At 40.6% G+C, this 15,051-nt stretch overlaps 1 protein-coding gene and 1 long non-coding RNA gene across 12 annotated transcripts in view; one reads left to right on the top strand and one right to left on the bottom strand.

Moving 5' to 3' along the window:
• The window catches only part of cacna1db (calcium channel, voltage-dependent, L type, alpha 1D subunit, b), a 99,712-nt gene that overhangs the window by 6,251 nt on the left and 78,410 nt on the right, over positions 1-15,051 (bottom strand). For all 11 annotated transcript variants that reach the window (XM_040047540.1, XM_040047541.1, XM_040047542.1 and 8 more), the window contains 9 exons: positions 12,987-13,123; positions 12,313-12,429; positions 11,578-12,020; positions 6,791-6,817; positions 4,961-5,101; positions 4,456-4,613; positions 2,077-2,189; positions 1,831-1,965; positions 1,548-1,733 (listed from right to left, as the gene is read on the bottom strand). In XM_040047540.1, coding sequence (XP_039903474.1) covers positions 1,548-1,733; positions 1,831-1,965; positions 2,077-2,189; positions 4,456-4,613; positions 4,961-5,101; positions 6,791-6,817; positions 11,578-12,020; positions 12,313-12,429; positions 12,987-13,123 — 1,457 coding nt within the window. The remainder of the gene's footprint in view (positions 1-1,547; positions 1,734-1,830; positions 1,966-2,076; positions 2,190-4,455; positions 4,614-4,960; positions 5,102-6,790; positions 6,818-11,577; positions 12,021-12,312; positions 12,430-12,986; positions 13,124-15,051) is intronic.
• LOC120743741 lies at positions 3,608-12,579 on the top strand. Its single transcript, XR_005698259.1, has 3 exons — positions 3,608-3,932; positions 7,021-7,027; positions 12,568-12,579. It is a non-coding gene; the product is annotated as an uncharacterized LOC120743741 (long non-coding RNA).

Genomic DNA, 15,051 nt, shown 5'->3' with positions numbered 1-15,051 from the left:
ATTTTTATGGGACAGTTATTTTCTGTTATTTTACGGTCGTATTTTTGGCGCCCCAGCTGCCGGGATATTACCGTTTTTTTAAGATGTTTTTTTTCCTATTTATAGATGATTTCATTGTTTAATCACATTAACATGTTCCTGATTTAATGTTTAGCGGCACTTGAAAAAGGCGAGATCCCATGTCAAATTAGCGCAACTAATTGTATTTTCATTACTGAAAATAACCGTATTTTTATGGGACAGTTATTTTCTGTTATTTCACGGTCGTATTTTGGCGCCCCAGCTGCCGGAATATTACCGTTGTTTTAGGATGTTTTTTTTTAACAGTGTACTACAGAGAACAAAATTCAAAGACACCCTGAAATTCAAAGTGAAAAAATGGTCCAATGGTCCAATTTTATTGTAGTCACTTAAAATGGTACTCAGTAGTTTGTTTGGCCCCCATCTGCTTGTATGCATGCCTGAAAACATCCTATTGAGACGTGAATGGTGTCCTTTGGAATCTCCACCCAGATCTGATCCGGACATCACTGAGCTCCTGGAGAGTCTGAGATTCACGCTACCTGAATCGGACGGACCAAAACATGATGTCCCAAGTGTTATATTTGAATTAACTCAGGCGAGTGTAGAGTGCAGGAGCTGCAAACATACTCTCACCTCATGAAGCCGGATATTGTTTTGCGCCAGGAGAAGCCCAGTACCCACTGCACCAGTGTAGGGTCTGATAGTGGGTCCAAGGATGTTACAGAACGATGTTACAGGCAGCATATTATTCTCCACGGCTTCTCCAGACCCTTTCACATCCATCACATGTGCTCAGAGTTACCTCCTCTCATCCGTGAAAAGCACACGGTGCCACTGGTGGACCTGCCAATTCTGGTATTCTATGGCAAATGCCAAGCAGTGAGCACAGGGCCCACGAGAAGACATTGTGCTTTCAGGCCACCCTCATGAAGTCTATTAATGATTGTTTGGTCAGAGACATTCAAACCAGTGGCCTGCTGAAGGTCATTTTGTAGCTCAGGCAGTACTCATCCTGTACCTCCTTGCACAAAGGAGCAGATACCCGTTCTGATGATGGGTTAAGGACCTTCTACAGCCTTATCTCCTCCACGCTGTCGAGACTGCTCGAACACACAGTAATTCTTATGGCATTGGCACGTTTCAATGTGCCACCCTGGAGGAGCTGGACTACCTTTGCAACCTCTGTAGGGTCCAGGTATCACCCCATAATAACAGTAGTGACACTGAGCCTAGCTAAAGGCAAAAGTAAAAAGATGACGAGGGAAAAATGTCAGTGGTCTTCACCTATAAAACACCAAAGCAGCTGAAACTGATGAAAAACCCCTTATGCTATTTAACTGACCAGATCAATATCCTGTATGTTGACTGGGCTTGATGCTACACTTTGATTAAAAAGTTTTACTTTCAACTTTTTCGAGCAGTGTATAAATGAAATATCACCAGATCTCTTATCCTACTTTGTGAGGGTCTATGGATTAAAAAAATGCACGGTAACAACAACAGAGCATTTGTTATGTACTCACAGCTTCCACCAGACTGTTGGCACTGCCTCTCTTTTGCAGGCAGTGCGAGCAGCACTCTGCAGGTAAATGCAGACGTGACGGAGAATGGCTTTGGCTGGGAGGGCCATCCTGACTATCTGTGTACCATGAACTCCTCTTCACTGCTCCAGGGATGCTGGCCACACTGCCAGGACTGCGCCAATCCACCTATACACACAAACATATCCATATATCCATATATATATATATATATATATATATATATATATATATATATATGCCAAGAACAACTCAATAATGAGACCTGTATGAGTGGCGTGTAACTGGGCGAGAAGTCACGGCTAACTGGGGAGGCAGGAGGTGTGGCCCACGAACGCATGGACCTTGTGGGAGAAAGACGGTGAATTTTGCTTGCGTCGAGACCGGCCACCGCCATCACCTGTGAGTGATTGAGAGCCGAGATAAAAAACAAAACGTAAAAAAACAACAGTTCTTAGAGGTGCCATTCCTTCATCATCACAATATTAATGCCCCAAAAAGGTGTAGGTACATGCTGCTGCATCAGGTGTAGTGGAAGAGCTGTGCATGATGGAGAAGGAGGAGCACCGTCTCCACTACTTCTTCTCCGAAGACACTCAAAGTTGAATGTTGGTCTGTTGGAGGCTGAGAGGACACAGAAAACAGTAGTGATTAATGCAATTATTCATCATAAATCCACAGACATTTATAGACAACTGCAACTATTGCAATGACATGTTGTTTTCTTTTATGCTTATCATCCAAACTGCTAAATGACCATTAATAGGTGCTTTCTATGCTTATCAGCGCAACAGTTTCCAGTTAACTGTTCTTCTCTGCTTTCTTGACTGTGTGACGCATCAGCTGGTATTCTTATCCTAAGGAAAGAAGGCTATTTTCTAGGGTATGAAAATCTAATTAAACAAAAACCAAACAAAAAACCTCAAGATTTGATAAGCCAGTGCACACCTGCATTGCTTTAACCAGAGCGTGAGAGCAGTGATATGCGTCAGTGCACTAGCAGAGAAGTACATCAAGTACATCTCTGGTTTGAGAGCAGGCTATCACAACTGTCATCAGCTAGCAGCTACACAAATATTATCTGATGGAGAGTGTTTTCGTGCTTGAAGCCAGTAGTGAATATTTTTGTAGATTTTTATGCTTCTTCCCATGTGGAATCTTTCAGTAAGTTAGCCAAGTTTATTAGTCCTTTAAAAAAATTATCTGTGCTAACATATAACATAAAACTGTTAACACAATAAACTTTCATAAGTTTAACACAATGTGCCACTGGAACTACAAATCAGAAGTGAATTATTATTAATGATTCCGTGTCAGTTCACCAATATTAGCGAGTAATATTAGCTATTTGTAAGTATATATGTTTCGGCCTTTATAACAGCCGATAAGTGAACATTAAAAAAAGAAAAAATAAAGAAAAAAACATGAAAAACATCCTTCAATCATGTTAAGAGAGTTGATGTTGCATTTTTTGTCCAACAGAGGACACATCTAGCGACACATCTGTATGGAACACAAAACACAACAACGTGCTAATCTGAGCAGAGTCGTGCAGAGCATAAGTGAATAATCTACAGGGAGTTGTAAATGAAATTTATTTTTAAATAAAAATCCTTTTCTTTAACTCATTCACTGCCATTGACGTCTATAGACGTCAATTGAAAAACTTACGTTGACTGCCATTGACGTCTATAGACGTCAATTACGTTTTTCAATGGGAGGGGCTAGAATACAACCTCGGGCAGCTTGTCAGTGAATATCAGACTTGCATTCATGGTTTGCGCACGTAAGGGATTGCGCAGTGAGACAAAAATGTGGTGCAAGTCTTGTTGTGTGCCCTTGCATCCCGGAAAGTGTTATAATGATTACCACACAAAAGTGAATTATTCATTGTGAATAAATGTTTCACTATGTACATTTTATTTTTTCATATATTTGTAAATAAATTGTTTTGATAAAACATAACCTTTCTCAGTGTTATTTCTGTTTTATAGAAGTGAAAAACTATTTTATATGTTAGAGGTGTCACAAAGGAAGAAATATTAGTGTCAAAGGCACTTTTCTGCTTGAAATGTATTTTTCACAAAAAGCTCGTTTTCTCCCTTTTTTTGGTCAAAACAGGCATTTTTGGTGGAACCCACCTCTCTTCTACAGCTGATTACTAAAGAATGGAAAATGGTAGAAACAAGCTTTTTTTTTTGGATGAAAGAAGAGAGTCTGTTCTTCATTTTGGTAGGTTCAGCGTTTATATGATCATAACACACAATTTTCTGTGGCTCTTCAAAAATGAGTAAAAATGCTCAAAAACCCTGGCAGTGGGGAGTTACCTGATTTGAAAATGGCTGGCAGTGAATGAGTTAATAAGGAGTGATAAATCACCAAAAATAATAAATGTTATTCAAATCTGTTTATGTTTTTTGTGCCCTAAAGAAAATCATTTTTAGCCTCTATATATTCAAATTTTACTCACCAAATATTTTTTATCTATTTTTAAAATCCTACATCAGTCAGACTCTTATTCTGTTATCCATTAATTTACAACAGTTCTCATCAATTCATGTTATATTGGATGAGTAAAAAAAAAAAAGTTCTTTTCTTTCAACAACAAGGTAATTTCTCTATGAACCTCACCCATTTAAAAACATAGCTAGATGACACCCTAGCCGTTTAACAATAATTTACATACAGTAGTGTACCATGCAATGACAGTACTGATTCAAAATGAATGGTACAAACTAGTAAGTTCTGCATAGTTCACAGATGTGAGATCAATTTGCCTGAATCAGCTAATAAACATCTGACTTGAGAAATTTCTTGCAAACAACAAGTAAAATGATCCTTTATTAAATTTCACAGGTGTAGTGACAAAAACAAAAAAGTATCAGTTCACCTTGAGGTGAGGGTAAAAACCATTTCCTGGGTGATGCCCTGCTGTCCTGGTAGATTGGCCGTTGATCATCGTCACAGTAACTTTCAGACTGGCAGTCACCCCTGGAAACGAGGTCAAAATCTCCCTCTGCATCATCATGGCATTCATTGTTGGACAACCTTTGACACAAAAAGATAAAGACTTTGAAAATGAACTTTATCTGTAACTATGATGTCACGGGACGCAAACAGTGGAAAGAAAGTAAGTCACGGGACGCAAACAGTGGAAAAAAAGTTACACAGAAAAGTAATAGACTGGTGACATTAACCACCAGCATAAACCACAAGTGCTCAATCTAGATATAAAACAGCTGAACTTCCACTGAACTCAGTGGAAAGAAAATACTTCTGTGAAGTCACCGGTACACAGTAGTAAAACCACGGCTGCATTTATGTAGCTGGTGTGTCAATTTTATCTCACGCTTTCCTCAGATTAGATTAAACCGACTTTTCTTTTCCAGAATTACCTTTCCTTTGTGAGCATGATGTCATCTCCATGAAATTCCTCCCCACTGAAGTACTCGCCTGAGCCTCTCTCTTCATCGCTGTCCCCATTGCCCCTCTCCTCTCGACGAATGGTGGGATAAAGTGCTCCGCTGCTCTCTGACCTGGCATCCAAACAGCAAAGACACAGTAAATCATACTGATGTCGCTGGATTGGATTAACCATTATCATCTGTTTTCTTCAGATTATTGCATCTGCATTCTAAAAAAGTTGGGATGCTGTATAGAATATAGGTAAAAGCTGAATTCGGTGATTTGCAAACATAAAAACTTGACTCCTTTTTAAAATTAAATAGAACACAGAAAACACATCAAATGTGTTACAATATTTACTTTCAATTCAAAAACAAAAAGGTCATTTTGAATTTGATGACAGCACAGAAAAAGCACAGAAAAATTTGGATAGGGCCATTTTCACCACTGTGTAGCATCCCTTCCACTTTAATTAACAGTCCACAAACATCTGAGAACTGAAAAGTCCAATTACTTGACTCTTAGGAGAAGTTTTTCTGTATCAGAAAAACAGGTGTTCTGGATGGGAGCACGTGCTGCTCTAAAACTGTAGTACCTCTCAGCAATAATAGTGCATTTGCAAGGTGCCAATTCCACAGGTGCTAATGCCACCCACAGAGCTGTAGAGCTTGAGCACTGATAACAACAAGTTGTCCACACCATCTTTAGTCCAGTGTTCAAGTTTTCCAGAAAGAATTTCACAGTTCAGTTTGTCTGACTTCCATTTTCGCTGAGTTTTGGCCCAGAGATGACAGCATGTTTAGATCATGGCTTCTTCTTTGTATGGTAGAGCTTTTGTTAAGTCAGATTGTTGAATGTTGTCATTGTTTTTCTTAAATTTGTAAAGGCTCAGTTCAAACTATAGGATCAAGGACATTCCTTTGTCTGACCCCCTCTCGAGCCTCTCGAAGTTCTGGGAGGAGGCTGGTTCTGACCAAACCTTTCCTCGTTAGCGAGTAAAAGACCGGTTGAAGATGTTCTGTCTTGGTTTTGTTCTTCATGAGGAATAAGTCTCTAAACTAGCGGGGCCTGTGGAAACACAGACTCTACAGCTTTAATCTGCATTTATGGATGGCACTAAAGACAATGTTGTTTTTAATGCAGTATTGACTGAGGGCCTGAAGATTAACGGCCTGCAGTACCGATTTTTACTCTTGTTCCACTCCAGATTCTTTCAATCTTTTGATGATCTTATTTAGATGAAGATCTATTTAAAATCTTCACAAATTTGAGGAAGAATATTCTGAAATTGTTACACATCTTATGCTGCAACTGACAGTGACATATACTTACAGTTTATTTGCATATTTCCCATCTTTACCTCTGAGAAATGTTGCCTCTCTATGATCCTCTTTTTAATACCACTAACTTTTCCAGTCTTTTGTTCCCCCTGTCCCAACTTTTTTTAGACGTGTTGCTGCCATCAACTTTAAAACAAGCTAATATTTTTTTACAAAATAGTCAAATGTCTAAGTTTAAACACTAGATATATTTAATATGCTCTGCTGTGAATAAAAGATTTATATATGAATTTGCAAATCATTGCAAAAATGTCAAAACTCTTTGAAAGTGGGTTTGTACAAATAGTAATAATCCTTATTGTCATAGAGTTGCTTTTCCATAGACTGCTAATTCAACCAGTCACCACATATATACTGTATAAACTGGCCCATTTATCATTTTTTGGATTAAAAGGTCAGAAGCTTTCACATGTTTTGTGACAATCGTACACAAAACCAATATGCTTTGAAGCTCTGTGAGCATTAACATCATGTACATACCTAATATAGGCCTCATAGTAGCGTGTCCTGCTCCAGGGACAGGAAGAGGAGATGGATCAGGCAGACAGACGGGATTTGTTGGAAGCAGAAACCAGGACGGGGAGGGGAGGGGGGGTTCATGCAATGACAAATGAAAAGAGGATACAAGCTGAAATGCTTAAATGGTCTTGTCGGTTTTTCGCTCCTGCTAGAAAACAAGATCTATAAATAATCCACAAATTACAGATAAGAAATGAGGTCACACGATGCCACGGTTTTTCCAAGAATGAACACCACCGAACACTCAAACTGTGGATTCTTAGGAACTGCAACAAACCCAGGTGCAATATGTCAGACCCGACAGCCTCAGTTAGCATGTTTTTTTTAAAGTTCATGACAGCACATTTAGAAGAAGACTGAAGAAAGTTGGCTTGTTTAGAAAGGCTGCCAGAGGAAACCCTTTTCTCTCTCAAAAAAAGATGGCAGCATGGTTTAGGTTTGCAAAATTTCCTCTGAAAAAATGCAAGACTTCTGCAACAATGCCCTTTGGACATGTGAGACCAAAATAGAGAAGTTTGGCTACAGTGGGGCAAAAAAGTATTTAGTCAGCCACCGATTGTGCAAGTTCCCCCACTTAAAATGATGACAGAGGTCAGTAATTTGCACCAGAGGTACACTTCAACTGTGAGAGACAGAATGTGAAAAAAAAAATCCATGAATCCACATGGTAGGATTTGTAAAGAATTTATTCGTAAATTAGGGTGGAAAATAAGTATTTGGTCACCTCAAACAAGGAAAATCTCTGGCTCTCACAGACCTGTAACGTCTTCTGTAAGAAGCTTTTCTGTCCCCCACTCGTTACCTGTATGAATGGCACCTGTTTGAACTCATCATCTGTATAAAAGACACCTGTCCACAGCCTCAAACAGTCAGACTCCAAACTCCGCCATGGCCAAGACCAAAGAGCTTTCGAAGGACACCAGGAAAAGTATTGTAGACCTGCACCAGACTGGGAAGAGTGAATCTACAATAGGCAAGAAGCTTGGTGTGAAAAAATCAACTGTGGGAGCAATCATCAGAAAATGGAAGACATACAAGACCACTGATAATCTCTCTCAATCTGGGGCTCCACGCAAGATCTCATCCCGTGGGGTCAAAATGATCATGAGAACGGTGAGCAAAGATCCCAGAACCACACGGGGGGACCTGGTGAATGACCTGCAGAGAGCTGGGACCAAAGTAACAAAGGTCACCATCAGTAACACACTACAACGGCAGGGAATCAAATCCCGCAGTGCCAGACGTGTTCCGCTGCTGAAGCCAGTGCATGTCCAGGCCCGTCTGAAGTTTGCCAGAGAGCACATGGATGATACAGCAGAGGATTGGGAGAATGTCATGTGGTCAGATGAAACCAAAGTAGAACTTTTTGGTATAAACTCAACTCGTCGTGTTTGGAGGAAGAAGAATACTGAGTTGCATCCCAAGAACACCATACCTACTGTGAAGCATGGGGGTGGGAACATCATGCTATGGGGCTGTTTTTCTGCCAAGGGGACAGGACGACTGATCCGTGTTAAGGACAGAATGAATGGGGCCATGTATCGTGAGATTTTGAGCCAAAACCTCCTTCCATCAGTGAGAACTTTGAAGATGAAACGAGGCTGGGTCTTCCAACATGACAATGATCCAAAACACACCGCCCGGGCAACAAAGGAGTGGCTCTGTAAGAAGCATTTGAAAGTCCTGGAGTGGCCTAGCCAGTCTCCAGACCTCAACCCCATAGAAAATCTGTGGCGGGAGTCGAAAGTCCGTGTTGCTCGGCGACAGCCCCAAAACATCACTGCTCTCGAGAAGATCTGCATGGAGGAATGGGCCAAAATACCAGCTACTGTATGTGCAAACCTGGTAAAGACCTATAGTAAACGTTTGACCTCTGTTATTGCCAACAAAGGTTATGTTACAAAGTATTGAGTTGTATTTTTGTTATTGACCAAATACTTATTTTCCACCCTGATTTACGAATAAATTCTTTACAAATCCTACCATGTGAATTCATGGATTTTTTTTTTCACATTCTGTCTCTCACAGTTGAAGTGTACCTCTGGTGCAAATTACTGACCTCTGTCATCATTTTAAGTGGGGGAACTTGCACAATCGGTGGCTGACTAAAAACTTTTTTGCCCCACTGTATAATGCACAAACACCTCATACCAGTACGTTAGTGGAAGGATGATGATGTGTCCTTGTTCTGCAGCCACAGGACCAAGACCCCTCACAGTCATTGAGTTGATCATGAACTCCTCTGTATACCAAAGTAAGTAGTAGTAGTAGTCAAATGTGAGGCCGTCTTTCTGACAGCTAATGCTTAACCCGAATTGGGACGTGCAACAGGACAACGATCCCAGGCACAGCAGGAAATCTACAGAGTTTGCAGAGCCCAGCCCTCAAGACAATTTAAATGGGACCTTTGGAAAGCGGCGCATAAATGAATACCTGCAACTTTTGTCCATGAAACCATAAAGCTGCACTTTCTTTTTGCCTTATAGTCTGATTTGTCATAACTTCTCCGTTTTGTGGTAAGCTTTTCTTTGGCTGTCACTTCTTCACCCTGACCTGTCTTATTTGGCTCAGCAGAACTGAAATGCTTTTACACGCTCACTCACATAAGCTCAGCGATTCTCTGCGCGATCAACCTCTCACATGTTTAAGCTTGCTGCGGGAGATTTCACTTGTCATGTTTGCATAGTAAGCTAACGATTAATAAGACGATGTCAGAGGAATTGGTGCACAAATTATCATCACTCACAGATCAGTGCTGTCGCTCTCTATACACAGTTCGCACGATTGCAAAGTGAAAGCAAAAAACAAGCGCAAATTCAAACGCGACTTCAATATGTCACATATTGACAGTGGCTCACCGATGCCAATGACATAATTACCCAGCTACATTTCTGAAAGAATGCAAAAGCATTGACATATATTTTTCCTACAATAGCCCGACGGGCAGGGAAGAGATAGATTTTGGCAGCCCGACTGAAAAAATCGCTAGCTCCGGGACGTCGGGCTAGCGATATTGCAAGCCCTGTATCTGATTGAGGAATCACTCATCTTTGGAAAAGAGAGTTTATTACAGAGAAATGGCTCTTTCCAAAATAAAAGCTATACTATCCGCTTCTTCTGGGCTATATTCTCAGCAGCATAAGGAGAATCATGTGCTAACAGCTGTCTAAATGACTCGGCTAAAGTTAGTAGCATGCTTGCTTTTTTTTGTCTGCTTCCACTTGTCTTTGCACTAGGATGATGTCGGCGTAAATGTGCAGTCATATTCGTTGTGTTCCTACTAGTGCTTTCAGGTTAATCTCGTTGAAATGACCTTAACGCCACAACACGGCAAATCTCCGTTAACGAGCTACCGCCGATCGCTCCGTGCATGGGGCTAGACGGCAAAACACGTTAACGAGCTAACTGCGCTAACACACTAGTTCACACCAATGTAATTGAGCATTGCATGGCACATCCAACATACTGTTTTACTTTAGTCCATGACTCGCTTACCTTCAGGGTCATACTTCACATGAAAACCAAAATAATTCCAAACGCCAGATCTGAATGTTGCAAGTAGAGCTTAACTTCTGTCTCGCTAGCTTGCCCTGCGCTCTTCCTTCTGACTATGCTGTCTGTGTTGAGCGCTCAGTGGATCTGCGCTTGACAGTGCAGCCTAGGCGGAGTAGTCGAACACAGATTCACTGAGCGCTCAACACAGACAGCATCGTCAGAAGGAAAATTGATAAAATAAATTACAAATGTTGTATTGTTCGATACATATGCGTACCGAACCGAAAGCACTGTATCGAACGGTTCAATATCGATACGAATATCGTTGCACCCCTACTGCAAACGTCAATGATCTGAAATAATGTAGTAAAGAAGAGTTGGTCAAAATTCCTCCACAATGATGTGAGCGATAAAGACATAAAGAAAACAACTGTTCAAGTTAGCACAGTTAAAGGTGGTTCTACAAGCCACTGAATAAAGGGGTGCACTTAGTTTTTCATAGGACTCAATGTAACCGAGAATATGTGTAGAACATGCAGATGAATGAATCTATAAAAGCAATCATTTGTTAAATACATACTGATAAAACACTACAAAACTGAGATCTTTTTAATGCAGTGAACTATAATGTAATGATATACATTATATCATACAGTGCACTGCCAGACCAAACTTCTGAAATGTCAGGGGAAAAAGTCATTAACATACTTTGTTAGTGTAAGTGTAAACAGTTGTACTGGCAGATTTATTTATTCATGTATTAAATACAAATATTTTAACCATATCGCTTTTTTACTTAGTTGTATGCATGTGCACTACAAATGGGCCTTATGCTCTATCACACATATATGCGCACACAGTGAGGCCATTGTAAGTTCATGGGAGATGTTAAATAGATAGTGAAACTCCTTCTGCTTATCAGGAATGTAAATCTTAAGGTGACAGAAAATAGGGTCATGATTCTCTCTGTAAGTGACAAGGCTTTATGGATGTGCCTGAGGGTATAGCCCTCATCCCCCATGAGATGGGCCAGCATGTAAGAGTTGTGGAAGGTCTTTGTCTGTGTGTGTATATATAAGATGTGAGGGCGGCAGAGATGATCCTTGGCTGGGATGTTTCTCTCCACATTGCAGTGTGTTTATTAAACCCACTTCAAAACGGGTGCTTTATTCTACACAAAGAAAAGGACCATGCAACAAATGTGCATAGCTACTGTGGATTTTAACACTGCACTTATGTGTCCTTCAACCAACCTTGTGGAGTGCGACTTCCAGGGCTTGCCTTGCAGTCCTTTGCTGTAAGTAGTTGTTGATGATGCGTTTCTGGTGGAGGACGGGCGAGTCCGTATTAAACACTTCTGCTGCCTCGCAATGGTCATGGAGAGAAGTGAGGGCACATTGGCATTGTTGAGGTTGGCATTGGAAGGTATTGGCGACTGAACACAAGTGGAATTACAGTGAGGGTAATGAGTGGTGTGATGAAGTTGATTGCACAGGATTGGTGAAGAGTTCAGTTCTGTCTCTCCTTCTCTATCGTTACTGCTGGCTCTCCTGACGATTTGCGGGGGCTCGGTCGAGGCAGCGCTGGAGAAGGGCAGGATCTGTAGTGGCCGCTGTGTGACGGTGGTGGGGTGAGAAGAGCCTTGCTGATCCCCACCTATGTGGTTGACATGGTTCCCAAAAAGGCTGCCATTACGCTGCACGGAGACACCAGAAATGAAGACTAAATATGACTGCTTAATAAATGAAACTAAACTCAGAACATACTCTTTTCTACCAGAGAGAACCAGTGACAGTATTAACAAAATATCCATTCTCAGATTTCCTGGAAAATTCAATGCAATGAAGTGAGTGACTTATTGAGATGTGTTGGAAGCATATCAGTCACAGAGTTAAGTGGCATTAAGAACAAAAACAACAAAGGACATTCGTAGGAATCGCATTAACACACTCCTGTGCACATCAGGGGAATTTCTCTGGAAATCTTACTCTGTAGATTTCCTCCTCTTCCTCTGCATTTTCATCTACTAGTCCTTCCTCCTGGAGGTCACACGATATGGCACGACGGATTTCTGGTCCAATGTCATGCAGCGTACGCAAGCCAGCCTGCAAAAAGGACGTGTGTCAAAGCAAACCTCATTAGTATTGTTGTTAACAAACATTTCGATGTTCTCATGCATGAAAATAAATCTTCCTGAACAAATGAACAAAACATCTGTTTAAAGATTGTCATCAATCTTTTAGAGTTTTTCAGATTTGACTGATGTTTGCAAAAGACGGGAAGAAAGGCAAGAGCCACTGCACCCACATCATAATAGACATGCTTTCTCTTCTTTTGTTAACACACTGTGTGCAAACAGGGTTTGGTTTTTCCAGATTTCCCACGTGATTCCCCCACTCCTGATTATGATATGTTGCCAAAGGTCTCATTGGAAAGTTCCACAGAACACCTGACTCAGTGACTTGTAGTAGGTAGTGATTATTGTTTATTCATGTGCCCGTAATGTGATGAGCACAAAGAAAGGCTTTTATTGCAAAAATGAGTCAAAACTGACAGTTTGATAGTGCTCACCTTAATTCATTTGGATGAACTGCTCACTTAGACTCCATAAATTACTCACTGTGCCCTGAATTGACTGACTGAAACGTTGCACTTTCCTCACCTGTAGAGCCAAGGTGGTATTCAGCCTCTCCCATGAGCGCCTTCCCACAAGACCTTGCTCCTTGCGCCTCTTGAACTTTCTGAAGTAGTCCTGTATCAGGAAGGTGGCATAGAACTTCCCCACTGTTACCTCGTCATCTGAGTGAGCAGACACACCAAAGCCTCCCAGGTCAACACCAAAACACCTCAACACCGAAAATCAGCTCATATCCATGCACTCAAGATTCAAAATACTCAGCCAGTTACTCCTACTGCTGCTATGTCACCAGTTCAGAGAACATTTAATGTGTCCTCACAACTAAAAAAAAATCACAATCATGAAGCACCACTACTGCAGCATGTTGGGAAAAGAGACAACATCTTGGAAATGAAACCAAATATTTTAGCTTTATTCCAAATGCCAAAAGAGTACTGACCGATAATCCCAAAATGCCATAAATCCTCAATGCTTAACCAGGACACTGACCTTTCTGCCTAAGAAGCTCCAAGAGGTTAACAACTGCTGCATGCATGAGCACATTTTTTGAGCACATGAAAAATATGTCTTTTCTCAGGCCTATTACTAAGTACTGTCAGATTCATAGTAAACAAAGAAATAAAGATATAAACTCAGAACTGTTAATAATAGCTGAGTATCTGACTGTCTACCTCTGCAAAAGACGTTTACTCCCAGAAAATCATGTACAGCAAGATTAATCTTGATGACTGATAACATTTAAGCTTGCAGCTTGCATCTTGCTTCATTTCTAAAATGCACGAAATTATGAAAGACTCTTGCAACATACAAAAAACCACAAATACACAAAAACCTCGCTCAAAAAAGTGAAGCACAATCTTCAAAAATGAAGTTTATATAACAGGTTTCTAAAAAAAAAAAAAAAAAGGACGCAGACGCATGTTTATTATCAATTCAAATAAACCGAAGCATTTATGCCTGCACATATTGTACAGTGACTGCAGACTTAACTAAAATTTAAGCATCTATGATTTCAGAGACAGACAAGCAGAAGTGTTTTATGTGTTAGACCAATGATATGATCTGTAGCAAGAAGCGCATGCAAGAAAACAGCAGAGTAAAAGGTTTATAGAAGCAAGGGTAAGCTCTACAGATCTTCTATCAAGACACAAAACATAAACTTAGTTTAGCCAGAAGGGAAGCGATGACAGTGCACACTATCTGCCATGCAGGGAGGCTTATTGGGCTTGGCTCTAATTCTCTCAGATAAGTCGCTGCTGAAGCAGAACGGGGAGAGATGCTGGACAATAACAAAAAAAAGCCAGCTGAATCACTGTGTGCAAGAAACAAGTGGTTTTCTCTCGGTTTGTCACCACCTCTCCATAACCCATTTTAACTGGAGGGGAACTGAGTAAACGTGACAAATGTTGTGGCCAATATTCCCTCCAGGAGTCCAAAGAGAGCGGTGACCTTTATGTGGTTATGATCCATCTTTAGGTATCAGACTCGTTTCTCTACACACACGACACAGCCAGAGTCAAGCTACACAGGGCTCTGTTCAGAAAGGACCAAAGATATAGAGCCAAAAAAAGGTATTTTAAAGTGCTCATCTGTATTTTAAAATCAGAAACTGATGATCTGAGTAAATCTGGTAATGTCTGTGTGACAGAGTGGTGACCCTGCCTCTACCTGGGATAGCTGGGATAGGCTCCAGGCTCCCCACGAGCCTGATTGGATAAGCAGAAAAGAATGACTGGATCATTCGAAATTGCTAATTTCTTGTAGTTTAGTAAATACATAGCCTCACCAATTTCATTTTCAAAAACATCTAACTCCTCGACAGGAAGGATGAAATCTTACTTAACAATTAAGTAAGATTTTTTCCCCCAGAAAAATCGCATTTGGGGATTTTTACGATTCGCGTTTTTAAGGAACTCCTTGCCTTAATTCAAGTATTAGTTTGCTGAAAACGAATGAACTGATTTTACACGTGTGAGCAACATCTCAAAACCAATAATCCCTGACTCTTTTTGTTTTTCTTAAGAACAAAAGCATCCTGGTGTAAAGGGATCATAACTATGCCCACATGTGGATTCCCTTTCTGGACAGA

Source organism: Simochromis diagramma, unplaced genomic scaffold, assembly GCF_900408965.1.
Source record: "Simochromis diagramma unplaced genomic scaffold, fSimDia1.1 OVJJ01000387.1, whole genome shotgun sequence".
Lineage (NCBI taxonomy): Eukaryota > Metazoa > Chordata > Actinopteri > Cichliformes > Cichlidae > Simochromis > Simochromis diagramma.
This window is presented reverse-complemented; position numbering and strand designations above follow the sequence as displayed.